Source organism: Lolium perenne, chromosome 1 (genome assembly GCF_019359855.2).
Source record: "Lolium perenne isolate Kyuss_39 chromosome 1, Kyuss_2.0, whole genome shotgun sequence".
NCBI classification, from domain to species: Eukaryota; Viridiplantae; Streptophyta; class Magnoliopsida; order Poales; family Poaceae; genus Lolium; species Lolium perenne.
Genome location: NC_067244.2, coordinates 252,088,448 through 252,114,532, shown reverse-complemented (window position 1 = coordinate 252,114,532; position 26,085 = coordinate 252,088,448). Strand labels below are relative to the sequence as shown.

The 26,085-nt window shown below is 46.5% G+C and overlaps 1 protein-coding gene across 1 annotated transcript; it reads left to right on the top strand.

Annotated features, from left to right (window-relative positions):
• Positions 1–11,723: 11,723 nt before the first annotated feature.
• On the top strand, positions 11,724–12,722 carry LOC127327642 (chlorophyll a-b binding protein 2, chloroplastic). Its single transcript, XM_051354414.2, has one exon. The coding sequence runs from the start codon at positions 11,800–11,802 to the stop codon at positions 12,598–12,600; it is 801 nt and encodes a 266-aa protein (XP_051210374.1). The 5' UTR covers positions 11,724–11,799; the 3' UTR covers positions 12,601–12,722.
• The last annotated feature ends 13,363 nt before the right edge of the window (positions 12,723–26,085 follow it).

Below are 26,085 nucleotides of genomic sequence, written 5' to 3'. Positions count from 1 at the left end.
CCTAGCGAAGAGTTACAGCCGCCTCTACGGGGCGGAGAACACCAGAGAGAAAAGAGCTCTCCGGCGGGCTGAGATCCGCCGGGGAAATTCCCTCCGGGAGGGGGAAATCGACGCCATCGTCACCGTCATCGAGCTGGACATCATCTCCATCACCATCATCATCATCTCCACCATCATCACCGCCGTCTCCACCGCTGGACATCGTCACCGCCGTAGCAATTTGGGTTTGATCTTGATTGTTTGATAGGGGAAACTCTCCCGGTATTGATTTCTACTTGTTATTGATGCTATTGAGTGAAACCGTTGAACCAAGGTTTATGTTCAGATTGTTATTTGTCATCATATCACCTCTGATCATGTTCCATATGATGTCTCGTGAGTAGTTCGTTTAGTTCTTGAGGACATGGGTGAAGTCTAAATGTTAGTAGTGAATTATGGTTGAGTAATATTCAATGTTATGATATTTAAGTTGTGGTGTTATTCTTCTAGTGGTGTCGTGTGAACATCGACTACACGACACTTCACCTTTATGGGCCTAGGGGAATGCATCGTGTACTCGTTTGCCAATTGCGGGGTTGCCGGAGTGACAGAAACCTAAGCCCCCGTTGGTATATCGATGCAGGAGGGATAGCAGGATCTCAGAGTTTAAGGCTGTGGTAAGATTTATCTTAATTACTTTCTTATAGTTGCGGATGCTTGCAACGGGTATAATCACAAGTATGTATTAGTCCTAGGAAGGGCGGTACATTAGCACAGGTTCACCCACACAACACTTATCAAAACAATGAAGATTAATTAGCCGTATGTAGCGAAAGCACTAGACTAAAATCCCGTGTGTCCTCGAGAACGTTTGGTCATTATAAGTAAACAAACCGGCTTGTCCTTTGTGCTAAAAAGGATTGGGCCACTCGCTGCAATTGTTACTCTCGCACTTTATTTACTCGTACTTTATTCATCTGTTACATCAAAACCCACTGAATACTTGTCTGTGAGCATTTACAGTGAATCCTTCATCGAAACTGCTTGTCAACACCTTCTGCTCCTCGTTGGGTTCGACACTCTTATTTATCGAAGATACTACGATACACCCCCTATACTTGTGGGTCATCAGATTGCGAGGTATGGTATAATAGGCATCTGGACTTAAGAATCCGGGTGTTGACAGTTATACAAGAGACTTACTAGGGACTCATTGTTGTTCACATAACACTCATGTATCAATGTTTCGGTTAATACAATTATAGCATGGTATGCAAACATTTATCATAAACACAAAGATATATAATAACCATTTTATTATTGCCTCTTGGGCATATCTCCAACACTTATATACTTGACTAGACTGAGAGAAAAACTAGATCAAAACCTACCGAATCAACAACGACAACAAACATAACTCAATCTAGTCCGGCTCTCTAGGTGTATGTAGCATGTCATTATCCTCACAACACCATGCTGTGGCCCAACTATCCGCTCTTGGAGTATACAACAATTGATCGGCAAAATTCGCTTATCAGTTTCCTAAAATTGAACATCTATCTATCTATCTATTATATACTAAAAGCAAAATACGGATGTTTAAAATAGAGACACCACATTAATCCACATCATTAGTATTATTTTAGCTGTTAGATCTATAATTTTAATGGTCAAGATTTAAAGATTTTATGTAACATATATAACACATATTTTATGACACACACGAAATGTCATGTCTGACACGTACACGGAAGGAAAAAAAAGGAAACGGTACATATAGAGATGTGATAAAAACGTATGACAATAGGACTCTGATTCACATATAAAAGAGAGTCAATTGATTCCGATTAAAAAAACCTAAACGGGCCTCTACTCTATGAGCATAGATGAAAGCCAAAAGACAATAGGGAACGGATCCCTTACAAATAAACCAGAGTTCCTTTAAAAAATAAATGTACACTGCTATCTATAAAGAAACCCCATAAAAATAGGCCAGTTAGTTTAGGAAAAAAAACCTCCATCCTAAAATGCAAGATGTCTAAGGATTAGGTAAAATTCAAATATTACTAAATTGACCAAATGTTTACATCTACAATATCAAATGTACATATAAAGATAATATATTTTGTGGTGAATCTATTGATATTTATTTAGTATTGTAAATGTTCATATTTTTATGTATAAACTTGGTCAAACTTTAAAAATAGTGACTTTTGACTAATCCTTAGAGACCTTACATTTTGGGATGAAGGGAGTACATTATTTAGCTATCTAGGCTCCTAGAGATAATACGTTCATTCAAGAAGCAATAGACAGATATATCATGGAGATGTCGTTAATCTACGTCATCTTAACTATTTTTTATTGTTAGAACTAAAATCTATAGTTGTGATTTAATGAAAATTATTTGTTGTGAAAACGAGTGTTTGGGACATATTATATTAAAAAGTACCGAGAATAGAGGTTTCCCTCCAGTCGAAAAAATCATGGAATGCAGAAGGGAGCAGCAGATGATTCCGAGAATAGAAGAGTCGACAGATAAATTCTCTATGCGACAAAAAAACGAACTAGCGATGTTGACTATGCCACCATAGTGCTTTACGGATCGATCGGAGGAGAAAACAGAAAAGTCGGCACATCTTATAAAGATAGGGCCCACCCTGAGTTACTTTATTAAACCACCCAATTACACTCCTCACTTGAGTTATTTTATTTTATAAGATCAGCAGAATTTTTTTTCTAATCTAGGTAATCCTAAAGATCAATCTATAATAAATATCATGTGCTCTATTTGAGCTCCACATGCCTGCATGGTTTGAACTACTCTCTTTATTTTTATTTAGTTTGTTGTTTCATCTATCATGTCAAATCTATGGTAATAAAATAATCATAAAATATATTTTTATGTTATATGATTTTAGTATGATGGATGTTGCTATATTTTTTGGACAAGCTTTGCAAACTTTAACTCTAACTAAATTTAGAATGCAGCGTAAATAAAAAATGGGGATATAATGTTTTGATCGGTTGATTTCCTGATAGTGGCAAATATTGCGCTCATGTGAATTTACTTTGTTGTTCCATCTATCATATAAATTCTATGGTAACAAAATAACCACAAAATATATTTTTACGTATATGATTTTAGTATGATGGATGTTGACATTTATTCCGATATTTTTGGACAAGCTTTCAGTACAAGAAAAGTTCAAATAGACAACGTCCCAAAATCGTCCACTAAGGGCCATTTTTCGTCGCCTATGGGCCTAATCCGACGATATGGGTTCTGTGGTCCAAACTGCGTCAGGAAAAGTCCTACCACGTTTTTGTCGGTCCGTCGCGTTCGGGCGCCCTTCCGCCACGGAAAATCGGACCGTTGCAGATGTGTTCCCGGGAGCCCGTTGACTGCTGACGTCATGCAAACTGACACGTGGCAGACGCCGTTAACTGGCAGTTAACGGCGTTAACCGGAAGAAACCCCGTGGTAGATGGTAGGCCCACACGAGGCTTGCCACACCTTAAACGGGCCGGCCCATTTAGTTTCCGGACCGGGCCAGCTGACTTAGTTTGACTGGTCAACTAAATAGCTGGGCTGGTCCATTAGTTACGTGGGTCTGGCCTAACCTCTAAGGTTGACTGGTCAAAAATTAAATGGGCCGGCCCACTAAGCATGTGGGCCGGGCCGAATGCACTCGTTAATTATACAACAGTTGCTCCAGACAATTTGTACAATTTGTATTTTGTTTATAGGCTTGCGCTAATGCCAGAGAATAACCCGCATAAAGAAAATTAGAAACAATTGGTGCATCGAAGTACTCCCTCCGTTCTGAAATAGTCTACATTCTAGCCTCAAAATTTGTTCTGAAATACTCTACATTCTAGGTTTTAGTTAACAACAACACTGAAAACGAAGTGATTTTGCTCACTTTATTGGTTGTTGTTATTTTCAATGTAGCTTGGATTGGTTATTCGCATATCTAAGTAGTACCAATAAATGCAATACTAGTTTGTCTTATTTTTTCTAGAATGTAGACTAAATCAGAACGGAGGGAGTACACATTAGCACCAACAACGTCACCTCTCTCCTCAGCATGTGAAGAAAGAGCCGATAAGCCCCTTGTTAGAGTAAAAGGTTTGAATCGGGGAACCAGCGTTTTGGCTCACGGTGTAAACGCTCCCATTACGTCAAACATATTTTGAAGTTATTAAAATATTTTTTGGTTTTGAGAATGTATATGTTTGTGACTTTTACATGCGGTGGAACATTTTGTGAAGAAAACATATTTGTAGCAGTATTGTAGGCAAAGAAACAAAAAAAATTCTTGTGACATCATTTTGTGGCACTAATTTTTTTACATAGAGCACCAAGAAAATATCTTTTTTATAAAACTTTATATGTGTGCTTTGGGTATGTAGATGTACACTCGGGATTTTTAATTTTTCAACTCTTTTGACATTTTAAAATGTGTTTTTCCACAATTGGAGCATTTAGTCCTCCGAGTCAAAGTGGATTTCCGTTGAATCGGACACTATATTCTACCGAAATCATACTGACCATTGACATCCTCTCGGCTATCTTACATGAAACCCAGCTTAAGCATATTTTTCTCAACAGCAAAAAACCCATCCTTCCTACATGGTTATGCGCTTTGTGCATATCCAGTTAGGCAGCAAATGAGCGAGAGCGGAAGCCCGCGCCCCGCGCCGCCACTGGCGCCGGCCACCCGCTCGCCCAGCACGTCTGCCGGCCCCCAGGTTCTCCGCGGCATGGCTGCGGCGGGTCGTCCGGACCGTGACTCCGAGGTGGTCGCGGCCTCCCTCGCTGGATCTGCTGGTCCGTTCGCGGCCCCGCCCAAGTCCGTCCTTCGATCCGGTAGATCCAGCTCGTCCCCGCCCCTGCTACCTGCTGCTGCTCCGGCCGCAGTGCTCAACGGATCTCGACCGCGTCTTCAGTCCATCGTGGTTTGCGACGCTCCTGCGGCGGTCAATGCCTCGCTCGAACAAAACCCCCATCCTTGGGAGGTGGTTCTCCCGAGGCGCGGCCGGCGTGGGCGCTCCCCTCCTCTTCCGGCTGAGCGGCGTCCCATACCTGCTGCCCCACCTCGCCGCTCGGACGCCGTGGTCGATCCGGCGCGCTCGGCCTTTTTAAGGCGCTTCCGTGGCCGCTGTCTTCGATGCCTGAGCAAGAAACACCGGCGAGCGGCTTGCAGAGATCCCACCCGCTGCATCGACTGCTGGGCCTGGGGACATACCTCCGGCCGCCGCTGCCCGCTCTTCCGCAAGGTTACCCCTCCTCCTCGCGGGCCGGTGCACGAGCGGCTTCGCTTCCCCGCGCCGCCGCCGGTCATGGATCGGCTCATCTCCTCCAAGCCCGCTCCTCGCCGCACATCGCCTCCGTCCAGCCACTCCATCATCATCGCCTCCCGAGCCATGGAGCAGCAGATCTTCAACTTGCGTAGCCGAGGCGTCCTCCTCAAAAGGCAACGGAGGCACGCCACTGCGCCAATCCCCACTTGGTGGGGCAGGCGCTGGAGAAGGAGCTCCGCCTGCCTCCGCACCAGCTGCGGGTCACCCGCCACCACCCGGAGGCCTTCTTTGTCCTGTTCGACATCCCTTCCCACCGCGACCGCGCCATTGCCATGGGCCGCCTGCACGTCGACGGCTCCACCTTCCTCCTCCAGGCTTGGCGTGAATCCGACCATGCCGTCCACCTGACCTACAACCTTCACGTTCGCATCTGCATCGAGCGGATGCCGATGCACATGTGGAATAGGGAGGGGGCGCAGGAGGTGCTGGGAAACCACGTCCTCGTCGATCGCCTCGACAGCCGCACTTACTCGCAGGACAACACGGAGCTTTTCAGCTGCTGGGTGTGGTGTCGCAACATTGACCGCATCCCAGGGCATCACGGGTTCTCTGTCTTTCCGCAGGATGCAGGCCGTATCGTGGAGATGAACGGCTACTCGCCGCCGCGCCGGGAGGTGGCGCCGCCGCCGGAGTGTCTTCGCTACGACGCGCTCATCCACATCGACCTCGTTGAGGACTGGACTGTGCGCGAGGCGCGCACACCCCCCTCGGGCCAGAGCGGGGTCCCTTCGTCCACTTCGTCGGATGAACCTCCCTATCCGGCAGTCCAGCCCTACACCTGGCGCTTTGGGGTGCCGGACGGCGAGGAGCGGGGCTCCGGCGGTCGCCGCATGGACGGATGCCGCTACTTCCCCACCTATCAGCGCCGCGAGGACGAGGGAGACTCCTCTGGTCAGCGCCGGAACTGGCGCGACGTCGCCGCTGCCCCCGCTCAGCCCAGGGGCCAGGTCTCCTCCTCCTCTGGGCGTGACGGCGCTCGCCAGCGGAGTCGCTCGCCGACAAGCCACCGTCAGCGAGCTGCTTCACTCCCCTCACCAACGGTCAACGTCATGCGCGGCTCCGATGAAGTGCTCCCGCCCCCGCCCCCGCTTCCCACGACGGGGCCCCTGCCGCTGTGCCTCTTTGAGACGGCCGCGGAGGCGCCGGCACTGCCGGCAAAGGAGCCAACTCCTGTGCCGAGCAATGCTCCCACGACGGCGACGCCAGGCCACGTGGCCTTCGACCCTCTGATCGACTTGGTTGCCCCGGCGCACCACGTCGACATGGAATGGGGCCCGGTTGGGGTCGACCCGATGTGCTTGGAGCTGGAAGCGGCATGCGCTGCAACCATCTGCCAGCCCCTCTCCTTCACGAGCAGCCCCTCGACCATGCCTGACCTGCCAATGGTGCCACATCCGTGGGCGACGGCGGACTTTGGCGTGGCTCCTGCAGAGGATGCGGTGCAGGTCTCTGTTGTAGCCTCCCAGGTCGATGACATGCGGCTGGCGGGCGAGCCAGCTTATGAAGAAGAGGTGCAGCGGGAGCCAGCTGAAGACTTCCTGCAGATGCTGTTCAAAGTGCCGCCGACGGCGATCCTGGGGATCTCCCCCCTAAACCCTGCGTCTCCGGCGCAGGCAGCTGCCACCCCCAAGCGAAGTCTGCGCCAAGCGAACACGGCAAGCTCCATCCCGGTGGCGCAGCGGGCCACATTGCGCCTGGCCAAGGAGATGAACGTGATCTCTGGAGACGGGCGCCGCGTCGAGGAGGCGGCGGCAGGGCTCGTCGAGCGGTTCAAGGAGCCTCTCTCGGAGGTTGACATCGACGGCCTGGCTATCCTGACTCGTGTCGACCGCGACGCGGTGCACCGTGCCGCCCAGCAGGCCGTCGCGGGCAGAGCCGCCGCGCTGGCGAATTAGTTTCTCAATGTTTAGCAGCCTAGTCGTATCGCAGCAGCCACCAGGCTTCACTTGGTGTTTTTCTTTCTTGTTTGGGTTGATGTGGTTCGTCCTTCTCCGGGACGGCTTGTTTGAGGCTGATCAGCTGGGTGCCGTCCCGCCCACATGTATGCTCCGGGTGTGTCCTCTTCGCAATGAATTGCTTGCTGCTGCTACATCCCTGTCCCTTGCGCCCTCTGCTACTTCGACGACTTCGGCTGCGTTCGCTTTGTTTCCACGATGAGTGAAGCAATCTGTCCCATCTTGTCCTGGAACCCGAGGGGCCTCAACATGCCGGCGCGTCGCACTGCGGTGGCCGAGCTCGCCGCCGTGGCAAAGACGTCGATCCTGTGTCTCCAGGAAACGAAGCTCGCGCACATTGATAGGTCGTTAGCTATCGAGATCGCGGGCGTCTCGCGACAGGACTTCGTCTTCCTCCCTGCGGAGGAAACCCGTGGTGGTATCGCTATTTTCTGGGACTCTGCAGTAGTCTCGCTGACCAACTCCCATAACCGCAACCACTCCGTCACGGCGACGGTCACGATGAACTCTTCTGGCTCCTCCTTCCTGTTCACGGTCGTCTACGGCCCCTCCGTCGATGCAGATAAGCCCGCCTTTCTGCATGAGTTGGCCGCGATCCGGCCTCCGGTGGGCACGCCTTGGCTCATTGTCGGGGACTTTAACCTCATATATGAGGCGAGGGACAAAAGCAACACCAATTTCTGCCGTCGACTCATGGGTCAGTTTCAGGCCGCCATTGATGCTTCCGAGCTCATGGAGCTCCGCTGCTCCAATCGCCGCTTCTCTTGGTCTAACGAGCGTGCTGACCCGACGCTGGTCTACCTCGACCGTTTCTTCTACAACGTCGCCTGGGACGCGCTTTTCTCACTAAGCATGGTACAAGCCCTCTCGTCGTCACACTCTGATCACTGCCCACTCCTTCTTTCCTGCATCTGCGCGCCGCCAAGGAAACCGCGCTTCAGGTTCGAGAACTTCTGGACGCACCAGGAGGGGTTCGCCGATGTGGTTAAATCGGCTTGGTCCGCAGACATGCGTTCGTCCAATCCTCTCACTCGCCTTCGAGTCAAGCTAGGTAGAACGGCTCGTGCTCTGCGGGCGTGGAGCAAAGGGAAGTTCGGCGATGTCAGATTTCAACTACACCTGGCCAACGAAGTCATCCTGCGGCTGGACGTGGCGCAGGAGAGCAGGAATCTCTCCGATCTTGAATTCCACTTCCGCAAAACCCTCAAAGTGAGGGTGCTGGGCCTTGCCGCAATCGAGAGGTCAAGACGACGCCAAGCTTCTAGGATCACATGGCTCCGGGAAGGGGATGCAAACACACGCTTTTTTCACGTCAAGATCAACTCCAGGCGGCGCAAGAACTTCATCCCAGCTCTAACAACGGACGCTACCATCGCCACCACACACAAAGACAAGGAAGAAGCTCTGTTCGTGCACTTCAATGCAGTTCTGGGTACCTCGGTTCCTCGAGAACGCTCGCTGAATTGGGAGGCGCTGGACCTACCCACCTTGCCTGACGCCGGCCTCGACAACCCTTTCACGGCCAAGGAAGTTTGGGAAGCCATCAAGGACTCCCCGGCCGAGAAAGCCCCAGGCCCCGACGGGTTTAACGGCTTCTTCTATCGACGATGCTGGGGAATCATCAGGCCAGATATCATGGCCGTCTTTCAACATCTGTTCCATCTCGCCGGCGGCGATTTCGCTTCTCTCAACCGTGCTTTTGTATGCTTGCTCCCCAAGACTGCTGGTGCGTCGCGAATCGGCGACTTCAGGCCGATTAGTTTGATTCACTCCGTCGCCAAACTCTTCGCCAAGGTTCTCGCCCGGCGTCTGTCACCGGTGATGGGTGCGATGGTTTCTCCTGCTCAAAGTGCCTTTCTGAAAAACCGAACCTTGCACGACAACTACCTCTACATCAGAAATACCGCCAGAACTCTTCACCGTCGCAAACGGCCTTCGCTCCTCATCAAACTGGATTTCGCAAAGGCTTTTGATTCGGTTTCATGGGAATATCTCCTAGAGCTGTTGCAGCGCCTGGGATTCTCATCTCGCTGGCGGGACTGGCTTTCCTTGCTCCTCTCCTCGGCGGCCTCAGAGATCATCCTCAACGGCACAAACGGCAGGTCCATACGGCACCGTCGTGGGCTTCGGCAGGGCGACCCTCTGTCGCCCCTTCTCTTCATCCTGGCGCTAGACCCGCTGCAACGGATTCTTCAACTGGCTACAGAGGCCGGAACTCTGTCCACGCTCCCCATTCGGGAGGCCAAGCTCCGCACAAGCCTCTACGCAGACGACGCGGTGTTATTCCTGAACCCCGTGCGTGCCGAGGTGGAGGCCATCCTTCGGATTCTGCACGATTTTGGGCTTGCTACGGGCCTCCGCATCAACATCGCCAAGTGCTCCATCGCTCCGATCAGATGCAACGAGGTCAACCTCGACGACGTCCTCGCTCCCTTCACCGGCGAGCGCGTCGCGTTCCCTATCCGCTACCTTGGCATGCCGCTGTGTCTCGGCCGGATGCGCCTGGTCCATCTTCAGCATGTCCTCGATCGGGCTCGATCGCACCTCGCCTCTTGGAAGGGGCGCTGGATTAATGCGGGTGGACGCAAAACCCTCGTCACTTCGGTCATCAGCACGCTCCCGATTTTCGCCATGACAGCGCTCAAACTCCCTCCAAAGTTTTTGAAGGAGTTCGACAAGATTCGTAGAAACTTCGTGTGGGACATTGAGGATGATACCAACGTAGGGGGTAAATGCAAGGTGCGGTGGAAGTCAGTTTGCTCGCCGCTGGACGTCGGCGGTCTCGGCGTGCCAAACCTGGAGTATTTTGGCCGCGCGCTACGGCTTCGCTGGCTGTGGCACGAGTGGAGCTTGCCGCCGCGGCCTTGGGTTGGCATGGTGACTCCCTGCGACGTGCACGACCTTGAGCTCTTCCATGAAGCCACGAGGGTTAGTTTAGGTGATGGGAGCCGGGCCATTTTCTGGCGATCTTCCTGGCTCGGAGACACGCCGCTTTGCATGCAATATCCCCGACTCTATGATAGATCAAGAAGAAAGAACAAGTCCGTCGCCAAGGCGCTCAACGACAACAGCTGGGTCCATGATATTCGTCGGAATTTTCCGCCGGAGATGCTCCCGGAGTTCATCTCCCTCTGGCGCACCCTGCAAACCGTAGTGCTGCGCCCACACACGCCGGACTCGATCAGATGGATTCTCACCACCGATGGTTGCTACTCCGCGGCGTCCGCCTACCGCCTCCACTTCGAGGGACAGATCCGTTCGATCGCCCCAGAGATGATCTGGTCAACGTGGGCACCGCCTAAATGCCGGGTCTTCGCATGGCTGTTGCTCCAAAACCGCCTTTGGTGCGCCGATCGCCTGCAACGCAGGCAGTGCCCAAATTCGTATTTCTGCCCCTTGTGCATCAGAAACCTGGAGACGTCGTGGCACTTGTTCTTTGAGTGCCCATTTACCAGGTCAATCTGAGCGTCGGTCGCCACTTGGACTCACTGCTCGGCGCTGGATCCGTCGATTTGGGGACACAACTCTTCCATGACGGATGTCTGGCAATCGATGATGGAGCATTGTCCTCCACCGGCCAGAAAAGGAGTCGCGTCCCTCTTCATCCTCGTGTGCTGGGCGATTTGGAGCGAGCGAAACGCCAGGATCTTCCGTGGGAAATCATCGACACTGCGCACCATCATCTCATGGATCCGTGACGAGGCAAGGGATTGGAGTTTCGCCAATGCCAAAGCTCTGAGACGGCTCATGTTCGAGCCTCCTTGAAGGATCGCACATCTGCCCCTCGATCTCCCCTCTTTTTATTTTCTCTCCCTTTTTCCAGATCATCCGGGGCGTAATTACGCCATCGAATAATCTTTGTAAAGTTGTTCCCCCTGCTTATCAATGAAAGCCAGAACCCTGGTTATTTCAAAAAAAAAAAAAAAACTTAACAACTGGTAGTGCACTACTGTTTTCCCTTCATGGCAACATCTGCACTCCACTTACCCCTGAGCAGCAGCGTCTGTTTCAATGGGTATGCAGCTAACCATCACTGTGAGAACTGCATGTGTTACCACCAACTTGCATCAGAACTGGACGAATGTGGTTGGACATCTTCCGACGGCTAAAACTAGAACGGTAGAACCCCCACGTGAACGACCGCTACTTCCAGTGATATCATCGACAAGTGGAGTGACTACCCGTGATGTGCCATGATCTGAAGAAATCTGGAGAAAAAGCCCACAGCCACGAGAAAATCCATGGCGCCCAATCGCCCATCTCCACCGCGATCCTCAGTCGTAGCCACAACTATCACCTTCCGTTTGAGGCTCTCCCCGCGCCAACTGTCCGGGGTATCCACTCCACCTATAGCGTCCAAGCTTCAGATTTTTTTTGCTTCCTTTCATATCTTCCCTCAGTGTTTACATATCATTGTCCAATACTCCTCTCAAACCATCCTCAAACACACACAACCAGAGCCTCACTCTTGGACTAACACACCAGTCTCAGCTGAGCAATGGCGACCACCACGATGGCAGTCTCCTCCCCAGCCTTCGCCGGCAAGGCGGTAAAGAACCTTCCATCGTCCACCCTCTTCGGTGAGGCCCGCATCACGATGCGCAAGACCTCCGCCAAGGCCAAGCCGGTATCCTCCGGCAGCCCGTGGTACGGCTCCGACCGCGTACTCTACCTTGGCCCGCTCTCTGGCGAGCCCCCGAGCTACCTCACCGGTGAGTTCCCCGGCGACTACGGGTGGGACACCGCCGGGCTCTCGGCCGACCCAGAGACCTTCGCAAAGAACCGAGAGCTCGAGGTGATCCACTCCCGGTGGGCCATGCTCGGTGCACTCGGCTGTGTCTTCCCCGAGCTCCTCGCCCGCAATGGCGTCAAGTTCGGTGAGGCTGTCTGGTTCAAGGCCGGCTCCCAGATCTTCAGCGAGGGAGGCCTCGACTACCTCGGTAACCCTAGCCTGGTTCATGCACAGAGCATCCTTGCAATCTGGGCCGTCCAGGTCGTGCTGATGGGCGCCGTTGAGGGGTACCGCATTGCGGGAGGCCCACTTGGTGAGATTGTCGACCCTTTGTACCCTGGCGGCAGCTTCGACCCCCTTGGCTTGGCCGACGACCCCGAGGCATTCGCGGAGCTCAAGGTTAAGGAGCTCAAGAACGGCCGTCTTGCCATGTTCTCTATGTTTGGCTTCTTTGTTCAGGCTATCGTCACCGGCAAGGGCCCCCTCGAGAACCTGGCTGACCACCTGGCCGACCCCGTCAACAACAATGCCTGGGCATTTGCCACCAACTTCGTTCCCGGCAAGTAAGCCATATGTGTCTTGGAGACCATGCACACGATGAAGTGTGACCAACTGGTTTATTTTGTACTACCATACTGTAAATTACAAGGATGAATTCTATGGAAGCACAGTACTAGATTTGGAGGCAAGTTTTGTGATGTTACGGTGTCACAGATTATCGGCGGAGGCAGGAATAAATTTGAGGTGTGGCGGAGTCGACAAATGAAAAAATATAAGAATTCACTAGATAGTTATTACTTTTGTTCAACATGTACAATATACTTTTGTAATGCTAAACTAAAATATTGCATTAAAAATACCTCATTAAATATGTTAGACTGTATTTATACGTATAGCTTCTTGTATTGTATCTACCAACCTTGAAAAAACCGTCTACTAAAAATATCATTTTTAAACCCCATCAATCCCTTCCATAAGGGAGAATCTGTGAGTTTAGCTTGTACCTTAGATAAGGTCTTTTGTCTTAGATATTTATTATTTAGCAATTCTGACACCCCATCCTCATTTAGAAGTTTATAAAGTCAATTACTCAATAAACATCTATTTTTGAGTTCAAGAACCTCAATCCCTAAACCCCCTTGATATTTGGGTCGAAAGACAATATTCCATTTTGTTAGTCTATGCTTTCTTTTATTTTCATCAGATTGCCAAAAAAACCTAGACCTATAAAAATTCAACCTTTTCCTTACCCAATAGGTATCTCTAGAAAAGACAACATAAGCATAGGTAAGCCTGTTAAAATTGAATTGATAAGAACAAGTCTATCCCAATAGGACAGTAATTTGCCTTTCCAGCATCCCAATTTGCTCTCAAACCGGGTCTCCACTGGTACCAATCAGAATTTCTAAGTTTATTATAATGAATAGGAATACCTAAATATCTGAAGGGTAAAGAACCAGCGTCACATCCAAATATCTGTTTATACTGGTCAACCTCATCCTTTGCTTTATCAAAACAAAAAATCTCACTCTTGTGAAAATTAATTTTAAGCCCAGAGAGCTCTTCAAACAGGCATAAAATTAACTTCATTTTAACAGCTTTCAGAAGGTCATGCTCAAAAAAAAAGGATAGTATCATCGGCATATTGTAATATAGAGATACCCCCTAAAAAAGATGAGGAATAAGTCCCCTCTCTTGACCATCATTTTTTCTCGTTCAATTATTATGGCTAGCATATCTACTACAATATTGAAAAGCATTGGAGACAATGGATCACCTTGTCTCAAACCTCTTTTTGTCTGGAAATAATGACCAATGTCATCATTTACCTTTACCCCAACACTCCCACCTTGAACAATGCACAACTCTACACCATTCTGGAGCAAATCCCTTCATTCTCAAGGTTTGTTGTAAAACGGCCATTTCAGTTTATCGTATGCCTTTTCAAAATCAATTTGAAATAAGACCCCATACATTTTCTTACTATGTAACTCATGAATGGTTTCATGAAGAATGACCACCCCTTCTAAAATAGTTCTCCCCGGCATAAAGGATGATTGTGTTAGTTTTATAACTCTTGGGGCAATCCCCGTTATACGATTTGTACCTGCTTTAGTAAAAAAAATTAAAACACACATTAAGCAGACAAATACATCTATATTGTTGTATTTGAACTGTATCCTCTTTTTTGGGTAATAATGTGATGACGCCAAAATTCAATTTGTATAGAGCTAAGTCCCCATTACTGAACTGATCAAAAAGCGCCATCAAATCTTCCTTTATTATGGTCCAACATTTTTGGTAAAACTCCGTCGGAAAACCATCAGGTCCTGGAGATTTATTACGTTCCATCTGAAAAAGTGCCTCATAAACCTCTTCCTCGGAATAGTGAGCTGTCAAGATCCCATTCTCAACATCAGATATCTTAGGAATGTCCTGCACTTGTTCTTCTACCAAGGAGATATTATTTGGAACCGGTTCCCCAAACAATTTCTTATAGAATTCAGTAATATAGACCTTCAAATTGTCTTCCCCAACAATAGTTCCCTCCTGTTGCTCTACCTGGAATTTTTTATTTTTGCTATGTTTCCTATTTACAATCAAATGGAAATATCTCGTATTATTCCCCCCTTCTTGGATATGTTTAACTTTCCCTCTTTGACCCATTTGGACTCTTCTTCTCTTCTTAATTTATTGAGATTATCATTAGCATTTTTTCGAACTTCCCTTTCCGACAATGTCAAAGTATTTGTTTCAGCCATCACATCTAAATGATCAATGATACCAAGTACCCTCTCCTTCTCTTTTTTATAGTTCCCGCTTGATTTTTTGCCCAAATGATGTCTACTCACGCTTCTTTTCCTGTAGACAGTGTTGGGCCTCCAAGAGCAGAGGTTTGTAGAACAGCAGCAAGTTTTCCCTTAAGTGGATCACCCAAGGTTTATCGAACTCAGGGAGGAAGAGGTCAAAGATATCCCTCTCAAGCAACCCTGCAACCACAATACAAGAAGTCTCTTGTGTCCCCAACACAACTAATACACTTGTCAGATGTATAGGTGCACTAGTTCGGCGAAGATATAGTGAAATACAAGTGGTATGAATGTATATGAGCAGTAGTAACGGCACCAGAAAATAGCTTGCTGCTACAACTGGCGTAGAGTCAATGGTGGTAATATTGCAGGAAGTACAGATACAGTAAAACAGTAAACAAGCGATGATTGCAGTATTTGGAAACAAGGCCTAGGGATCATACTTTCACTAGTGGACACTCTCAACATTGATCACATAATAAAACCACTCTACACTCTCTTGTTGGGTGATGAACACCATTAATTGTGTAGGGCTACAAGAGCACCTCAATGCCGGAGTTAACAAGCTCCACAACATTCGATATTCATATTTAATTAACCTTAGAGTGCATGATAGACCAACGCAATTATACCGAGTACTAACATAGCATGCACACCGTCACCGACAGACTATGAAAGGGGGAATAGATCACATCAATACCATCATAGTAATAGTTAACTTCATAATCTACAAGAGATCACAATCATAAGCTACGCCAAGTACTACATGATGCACACACTGTCACCATTACATCATTGACAAGGTATCAACTTGTCAATGCCTATGGATTGTAGGCTAGGGTTTAGTTAGAAGTAGAGGGCAAGTAGATCTCGAAGGTTTCAGCCGAAAAGTACTCGACGATTATGAAAACTAGGGTTTGTAACAATGATTCGATGATCTCTTCGTCCCTCGACTCCCCCTTTATATAGGAGGCGGAGCCGAGGGCTTCGTTTTGTACAAGTTACAGAGTCCGGGACGGTTTCTAACTCATCCCGCCAGATTACAAATAACACTTCCTATTACAACTCTAACTTTCCTTAATATATCTTGGGCTCCCGAATCTTCTTATTCTTCGGGTATTGGGCCTTCAGTAAACCCCGGGTACTATCTTCGGCAGGCCCATTTGGGATGCCTATGTCAATCATGGAGGAGGAATGGAGTACTTTAATAACATCACTAGAGTAGCACATAGATTAATAGTGATACAAAACTCATATGAATCTCAATCATGTAAGGCAGCTCATAAGATCATTGTATTGAAGTACATGGAAGAGAGATGAACCACATAGCTACTGGTACAGCCCCTTAGCCTCGGGGGAGAACTACTCCCTCCTCATGGGAGACAGCAGCGGTGATGAAGATGGCGGTGGTGTCGATGGAGATGCCTTCCGGGGGCACTTCCCCGTCCCGGCGGCGTGCCGGAACAGAGACTCCTGTCCCCCAGATCTTGGCTTCGCGATGGCGGCGGCTCTGAAAGGTTTCTCGTACCGTGGCTTATTCTTCTCGAAGATTTAGGTCAGGGGGCTTCTTATAGGCGAAGAGGCGGAGTCGGAAGGGTTACGGAGCCGCCACACAATATGGGGGCGCGCCCCCCTCCTGGGCCACGTCGGCCACCTGTGTGGTGGCCATGTGGCTCTCCTCTGGTCCCTCTCGGGTGTTCTGGAAGCTTCGTGCAATTATAAGATGTTGGGCGTTGATTTCGTCCAATTCCGAGAATATTTCCTTACTAGGATTTCTGAAACCAAAAACAGCAGAAAACAGGAACTGGCACTTCGGCATCTCGTCAATAGGTTAGTTCCGGAAAACGCATAATAATGATATAAAGTGTGAACAAAACATGTAGGTATTGTCATAAAACAAGCATGGAACATCAGAAATTATAGATACGTTGGAGACGTATCAGCATCCCCAAGCTTAGTTCCTACTCGTCCTCGAGTAGGTAAAAGATACAAGAATAATTTCTGAAGTGACATGCTACCAATATAATCTTGATCATACTGTTGTAAAGCATATGAGATGAATGAAGTGATTCAAAGCAATGATAAAGACAATGATTACACAACTGAATGATATAGCAAAGACTTTTCATGAATAGTACTTTTAAGACAAGCATCAATAAGTCTTGCATAAGAGTTAACTCATAAAGCAATATTTTCAAAGTAAAGGTATTGAAGCAACACAAAGGAAGATTAAGTTTCAGCGGTTGTTTTCAACTTGTAACATGTATATCTCATGGATATTGTCAACATAAAGTAATATAATAAGTGCAATATGCAAGTATGTAGGAATCAATGCATAGTTAACACAAGTGTTTGCTTCTTAAGATAGAAGGAAGTAGGTAAACTGACTCAACATAAAAGTAGAAGAAAGGTCCTTCGCAGAGGGAAGCATTGATTGCTATATTTGTGCTAGAGCTTTTATTTTGAAAACAAGAAGCAATTTTGTCAACGGTAGTAATAAATCATATGCATTATGTAAATTATATCCTACAAGTTGCAAGCCTCATGCATAGTATACCAATAGTGCCCGCACCTTGTCCTAATTAGCTCGGACTACCTGGATTATCATCGCAATACATATGTTTTAACCAAGTATCACAATGGGGTACCTCAATGCACTTTGTACAAAGGTATAAGGAGAAAGCACGCATTGGATTTCTCGCTTTTGATTATTCTCAACTTGGACATCCATACCGGGACAACATAGACAACAGATAATGGACTCCTCTTTAATGCATAAGCATTTAGCAACAAATAATATTCTCATATGAGATTGAGGATAGTTGTCCAAAACTGAAACTTCCATCATGGATCATGGCTTTAGTTAGCGGCCCAATGTTCTTCTCTAGCAATATGCATACTCAAACCATTCAACTCATGGTAAATCGCCCTTACTTCAGACAAGACGAACATGCATAGCAACTCACATGATATTCAACAAAGTGTTGATGGCGTCTCCAGGAACATGGTTATCGCTCAACAAGCAACTTATAAGAGATAAGATGCATAAGTACATATTCAATACCACAATAGTTTTTAGGCTATTTGTCCCATGAGCTATATATTGCAAAGGCGAGGAATGGAAATTTAAAGGTAGCACTCAAGCAATTTACTTTGGAATGGCGGAGAAATACCATGTAGTAGGTAGGTATGGTGGACACAAGTGGCATAGTATTTGGCTCAAGGATTTTCGATGCACGAGAAGTATTCCCTCTCAATACAAGGCTTAGGCTAGCAGGGTTATTTAAAGCAAACACAAGTATGAACCGGTACAGCAAAACTCACATAAAAGACACATTGTAAGCATTATAAGACTCTACACCGTCTTCCTTGTTGTTCGACCCTTACTAGAAAATATCTAGACCTTAGAGAGACCAATCATGCAAACCAAATTTTAGCTAGCTCTATGTATTTCTTCACTAATTGGTGCAAAGTATATGATGCAAGAGCTTAAACATGAGCACAACAATTGCCAAGTATCACATTATTCAAGATATTATACCAATTACCACATGTAGTATTTCCCGTTTCCAACCATATAACAATTTAACGAAGCAGTTCAACCTTCGCCATGAACATTATGAGTAAAGCCTAAGGACATATTTGTCCATATGCAACAGCGGAGCGTGTCTCTCTCCCACACAATGAATGCTAGGATCCAACTTTATTCAAACAAAACAAAAATAAAAACATACAGACGCTCCAAGTAAAGCACATAAGATGTGATGGAATAAAAATGTAGTTTCATTAGAGGAACCTGATAATGTTGTCGATGATGAAGGGGATGCCTTGGGCATCCCCAAGCTTAGATGCTTGAGTCTTCTTGAAATATGCAGGGATGAACCACCGGGGCATCCCCAAGCTTAGACTTTTCACTCTTCTTGATCATATTATATCATCCTCCTCTCTTGACCCTTGAAAACTTCCTCCACACCAAACTCAAAACAAACTCATTAGAGTGTTAGTGCATAATAATAATTCACATGTTCAAAGGTGACACAATCATTCTTAACACTTATGGACATTGCACAAAGCTACTGAAAGTTAATGGAATAAAAAAATCCATCAAGCACAGCAAAAGAGGCAATGCGAAATAAAAGGCTGAATCTGTCAAAACAGAACAGTACGTAAAGACGAATTTTTTAGGTGCACCAGACTAGCTCAGATGAAAATGCTCAAATTTAATGAAAGTTGCGTACATATCTGAGGATCACTCACGTAAATTCGCAGAATTTTCTGAGTTACCTACAGAAACTACTGCTCAAATTCGTGACAGCAAGAAATCTGTTTCTGCGCAGTAATCCAAATCTAGTATGAACCTTACTATCAAAGACTTTACTTGGCACAACAATGCAAAAAAACTAAGATAAGGAGAGGTTGCTACAGTAGTAACAACTTCCAAGACTCAAATATAAAACAACAGTACTATAGTAAAATAAAAACATGGGTTATCTCCCAAGAAGTTCTTTCTTTATAGCCATTAAGATGGGCTCAGCAAATTAAATGATGCACTCATAAAGATGAGAGTTGAAGCAAAAGAGAGCATCAAGAAGCAAATTCAAAACACATTTAGGCCTAACATGCTTCCTATGCATAGGAATCTTGTAAATAAACAAGTTATGTAAGCATAAGGCAATAAGCATAGGAAAACTAGACAAGTGCAACTTCAAGATTTTAAGCATGTAGAGAGGTGTTTTAGTAACATGAAAATTTCTACAACCATATTTTCCTCTCTCATAAAGATTTTCAGTAGCATCATGAGCAAACTCAACAATATAACTATCACATAAAGCATTCTTATCATGAGTCTCATGCATAAAATTATTACTCTCCACATACGCATAATCAATTTTATTAGTAATAGTGGGAGAAAATTCAATAAAGTAGCTATCTTCAAATATAGGAGGCATATTGTAATCATAATCAAATTTATCCTCCATAGTAGGCAGCACCAAAAGACTACTATCATTATAATCATCATAAATAGGAGGCAAAGTATCATCAAAGAAAATTTTCTCCTCAATGCTTGGGGGACTAAAAATATCATGCTCATCAAAACCAGCTTCCCCAAGCTTAGAACTTTCTATATCATTAGCAACGGTGGTGTTTAAAGTATTCATACTAATAACATTGCCATTAGCATGCAAATAAGGTTCCATAGGTTTTTTAATTTTTGCAACACACCATTTATGTCTTAACTCAGGAAATAGATTAAAAAGCTCACAGTTGTTTTCCATTATGCCTTACTAGTGTTTCACAAGAAACAAAAAGATGCAACTGCAGGATCTAAAGGAAATAGCTTCGAGTACTCACCCAGAAAATAGCTTAGTTCCCGAGATCCGGAGTATGAGTACCTTTTACCTTTCCTCCCCGGCAACGGTGCCAGAAAATACTTGACTGCCCAGGACTGGCGCGTGGTTGACGAGGGAGGAAATGGTGTAGCTTTCCTTTGTTCCCCGGCAACGGCGCCAGAAAATAGCTTGATGTCTACTCACGCTTCTTTTCCTGTAGACAGTGTTGGGCCTCCAAGAGCAGAGGTTTGTAGAACAGCAGCAAGTTTTCCCTTAAGTGGATCACCCAAGGTTTATCGAACTCAGGGAGGAAGAGGTCAAAGATATCCCTCTCAAGCAACCCTGCAACCACAATACAAGAAGTCTCTTGTGTCCCCAACACACCTAATACACTTGTCAGATGTATAGGTGCACTAGTTCGGCGAAGAGATAGTGAAATACAAGTGGTATGAATGTATATGAGCAGTAGTAACGGCACCAGAAAATAGCTTGCTGCTACAACTGGCGTAGAGTCAATGGTGGTAATATTGCAGGAAGTACAGATGCAGTAAAACAGTAAACAAGTGATGATTGCAGTATTTGGAAACAAGGCCTAGGGATCATACTTTCACTAGTGGACACTCTCAACATTGATCACATAATAAAACCACTCTACACTCTCTTGTTGGATGATGAACACCATTAATTGTGTAGGGCTACAAGAGCACCTCAATGCCGGAGTTAACAAGCTCCACAACATTCGATATTCGTATTTAATTAACCTTAGAGTGCATGATAGACCAACGCAATTATACCGAGTACTAACATAGCATGCACACCGTCACCGACAGACTATGAAAGGGGGAATAGATCACATCAATACCATCATAGTAATAGTTAACTTCATAATCTACAAGAGATCACAATCATAAACTACGCCAAGTACTACATGATGCACACACTGTCACCATTACATCATGGAGGAGAAATAGAGTACTTTAATAACATCACTAGAGTAGCACATAGATTAATAGTGACACAAAACTCATATGAATCTCAATCATGTAAGGCAGCTCATGATATCATTGTATTGAAGTACATGGAAGAGAGATGAACCACATAGCTACCGGTACAGCCCCTTAGCCTCGGGGGAGAACTACTCCCTCCTCATGGGAGACAGCAGCGGTGATGAAGATGGCGGTGGTGTCGATGGAGATGCCTTCCGGGGGCACTTCCCCGTCCCGGTGGCGTGCCGGAACAGACACTCCTGTCCCCCAGATCTTGGCTTCGCGATGGCGGTGGCTCTGAAAGGTTTCTCGTACCGTGGCTTATTCGTCTCGAAGATTTAGGTCAGGGGGCTTCTTATAGGCGAAGAGGCGGAGTCGGAAGGGTTACGGAGCCGCCACACAATAGGGGGGCGCGCCCCCCTCCTGGGCCGCGCCGGCCACCTGTGTGGTGGCCCTGTGGCTCTCCTCTGGTCCCTCTCGGGTGTTCTGGAAGCTTCGTGCAATTATAAGATGCTGGGCGTTGATTTTGTCCAATTCCGAGAATATTTCCTTACTAGGATTTCTGAAACCAAAAATAGCAGAAAACAGGAACTGGCACTTCGGCATCTCGTCAATAGGTTAGTTCCGGAAAACGCATAATAATGATATAAAGTGTGAACAAAACATGTAGGTATTGTCATAAAACAAGCATGGAACATCAGAAATTATAGATACGTTGGAGACGTATCACCAAACTTTAAGAAATTTTCTTACATGCCTGAGTTTATTCAACCACACCTCCATCGGATTCAAACCCACAATAACCGAATTCCATTATTTTTCAATCATATCAATAAAACCTTCTTGTCGCAACCAATGCAACTCAAAGGAAAATTTTGGCTTATTACCCAAGTGTGCCTTCACCCCTAAATCAATAAGAATCGGTGTATGGTCAGAATCCGCCCTTGTCAATGCACGAACAGTGACTAGGGGAAATTTTTGTTCCCAAGAAATGGAGGCTAGAACTCTATCCAACTTCTCATAAGTTGGTTCCTCTCGATGACTCGCCCACGTAAATTGTCTCCCCAAAAGAGTAATTTCACGCAAATTCAAATGTTCAATAATTGCATTGAAAACAAAAGGCCAACGATCTTTGAAGTTATCATTATTTTTCTCTTCTCTCTTTCCAATAATACTGAAATCACCACCTACCAACATATGTAATGTTTCAGACTCACATATTCTTACTAATTCCGCCAAGAGTTCTGCTTTATGTGCATCTTGGGCAGCCCCATAGACTGGCACTAGAATCCATTGAAAACCATCCCTTTTACACTTGATATGTAGCTTTACACAAAAATCCCCAGTGCTCACCTTTAGCACCTCAAGAGTATCTGAATTTATTCCAACTGAAATACCTCCAGACCTCCCATGAGGTGGTAAACAAAACCAAGAATAACTATATCCCGCAGCAAGTTGATTCAAAAAAGGAATAGAGAAATTAGATCTTCCAGTCTCCAATAAGGCTATAAAATCTAATTTATGTTCCCTCATTGCCTCTTTAACAAACAACTGCTTAGCGGTATCCCCAAAACCACCATGATTCCAATTCATTCCTTTTAGATTCTGCATTATGAAAACTATTTTTTTATTCTTCACCTAGTACTTTTAGGAATATTATTTGTATCATAAGTTTTTCTCACCCTAGATTTCTTTTTATGAACTACTGGCTCTATATGTTCCAATTGATCATCTAAATCCAGTGGGATGCCATCATCCTCAATCAAATCTTCACACAAGGATGGACCTTCCTCTTTATTCACATTCTCTTCCACATTCTTTTGCAAAAATGTTAAAATTCGTTCCTCTTCTAGCAACTTATTCCCTCTAATAGATTTTACTACCTCCCCTTCGGATTGTCCTAAGGATATACCCAAACGATTGGCCTTATGAATAATTTCAGACTCAGGCATATTAACGATAGAAAATTTAGGAGGTAAAGGCTTACCTGCACCAGAAGAAACATCCCTCAACTGTGCATTCATCATTGCCTTCTCCATCTGGGGCATATCCACATCAGACTGGCAACCCAGCCTCTTACTAGTCCTCACACCTAGCGAGGTCTTAGGAATACCCCCAAAAGCAATAACCTCCTCCAAGGTAGGACAAACTGACAATTTTTCAGAAGAACATTCTATTAGGGATAAAGCAACAGTAGATTTTGCAGTAACTGGTGAAGTCCAAGAGAATAATGTAGACTTACCATCAGCCATTGGAGATGAGGCAATCCCCATCGAGTCCTGAAGACCAATGTTAGCAAATTCCCCTTTTGTAAACTTATGTGTAGTACCTTCCTTAGTCTGTTCCAGTGACTAACCAATTGGGGTCCGACAACAAACCTGCATCATAGAAAACATCTTTACCATATAGAGAATTGGAAGTAAAATCGGGACTGCATAATTCAACATTCCCCATGCCAAGTAGCAAATTATTTTTTCATCCATTGGATCAACAAACATACCCTTGTCCACAGCAACTGCATGCACAACAGATCCCACAGCTGCAGCCACGCCTGAGATAGTAGTGCCAATCATTCGCAAATGATTGGCACCCATCCCAATGCCCAAATTTGTCCCACCCGCACCCTCCCTCAGGATCTTCTGCGGCACAGGTGAAACAGGCATGGTGGACAGAGCCTACACAGCCACAGAGGATCCCTCGGCAGCATCCCGTCCACATGCGTCCGCTCGCAGGTGGCCAACCGGACCTGCCCGACTGTCATGCACGCGTGCCAAGGCGCCACACGACAGGGGATAGCTGGGGACCGGCAGCTCCTGCGGCCTCTGTCGGCCAGCATGCAGCAGGTCCTCGCCATTGGCTGCATGCGGCGTCGTCAGGTGGCCGTCGGCTTCCAATGGCAGACTCCGGCCTTAGATCCCGATCCCTGGCAGCAACAGATCCCGAGAAGGATCCCCATCTGCAAGAAAAGGCGTGCGAGATTCGTCATTTTGTGGAGCAACTTCAACATGAGATATAGAGCTACAAACTTGCTCGTTTTTGTTCAAATTTTTTGCAACAGAAAGAGTACCTGTAGGGGCTAGTTTTACATGCAAAGTCCCAATCTGGATAGCATCTAAATTGCATAATTGCTCTTGCATTCCATCAACACAATTATGCATACTCGAATCATCTTGTTCGTCATTCTTGGATGTTGCATCCATGTCATTTCCTTTGTTGTCCATATCCATCTCATGAGCTCCCCCAAATTTCTTTTCTCCCTGATTTGCACCATCATTTCCATCCAAACCATTATTTGCATTCACCATGTTGACTTCTTCAGACTGAGCAGCAATTTCCACTTCAAAACCGAGTTTGGAAAACCCCCTCCTGATGAACATGTCACTATCTGCTGGGATGAGCTTATAGTCAAGACATCCAATCTTGGTTCTAAGCACTTTATTTTTACGAGTATAAGACATATCGACATCTAGAGTCTTCCCAAATAAAGTTCCTAGTCCCCATAAGGATAGATAATCCACTCTAACATCCAATGGCAAACCTGAAACCCAAACCCAGACTTCAGGTAACATGTACAAAGGATCCTCCACTGATGACCATAGGTCAAAGGACAAAGAAGAGTCTCTATCAGTACAGATATATGTGCCAAAAAAATTAGTCGTTGAACCTCTTGCTTGCTAGGGACCTTAACTCTGAATATGTTATCTTTGAGATGAAAAACTTCCCAGTTGAACTTCTCAGATGGTACAATCTTCTTGAGCTGCTCAATAATTTCTGGTATAGTCAAAACATCACCATCAACTATCACTTTGGCCAACTTAGGATTTTATGCCTTGGCTTTAAAAGCACCACATGGAAGTTCAAAAAACATGAGTGTTTCATTTGCATATCCATGAAGAGTAGTTGATGGTTTTGGAGCATTTAATAGGTGACAAGCTAGTATTGCATGATGAATGGACTCACAAATGTCAGAGAAAGGCAGTGGACAATCATCAATGTAGTGTCCAAGCTTCTTACAAGGGAAACAACCCGATTTATCCTCCTTCTTCGGAGGAGGACCCTGGCCCTCATTATCTTTACCTTTTGCAGCAGCTTCGTTTCCCTCTGGAATTCCCTGAGCAGTCCCCTTTTGTTGTGCAGAAGGGTTGGGCACCGCAACCGGCAACCCCACCTGTTGAGCATCAACCACACCAGTAGGCGCAACAGCAGTACCATCAACACTAGTAGCCACAAGAGGGAATGCACCGCCGACAGTTCCGTTACCTTTGTAACCGACGTAACCACTACAACTACTGCCTGAACCGTTTGCTGTAGGAGGTCAGCGTCAAAGCTGCTACGAGTACCACCCTCTGTCCCCTGCGCACGAGGCCGGTTAACAAAGGCGCCACCACGCCCTGTATTCCACCTCTATTGGTTCCCTCCATAGCCAAAACGATCAGTGCTAATGTTGTATGTGCTCCCTCTCTGAAAACCAGTATTGGAATTGCCCCAATTGCCATCGTGATGACCAGCATTGTTCCCCGCTGAACCACTAGACTCGCCAAGAACGAAGTTACGGCCTCCGCCAAAATCAGAAAAACCATTACCTTGAAAACCTCGGCCAGTTCCATACCCAGCCCCACCACGCCCAGGTCCCTAAACATGCTTTCCACGCGGAGAAAAGGAGCCTCGAGCATTCCCGTACCAGCCACGGCCGCCGCCATAGCCGCCTCGTCCAAGATTGTAACCGCCCCGCCCTGGTTTGCAACCCCCCGGCCGCCGTCGCCATTCATCGGGATCTCGACACAGCGCCGCCGAACAACAGGAGCCGCAATATCGCACTTCCTCCAGGTTAGACCTAAGAGTTTGCGGAAAGCATGTCCATCGACATCGTCCCCTACTCTGGCGATTCTGGGACGCCACTCACCGTCCGATCCAGCGATCTACGAG

Coding starts and splice junctions, on each gene's coding strand:
- LOC127327642 (XM_051354414.2), top strand. CDS start 11,800: ATGGCGACCACCACGATGGCAGTCTCCTCCCCAGCCTTCGCCGGCAAG.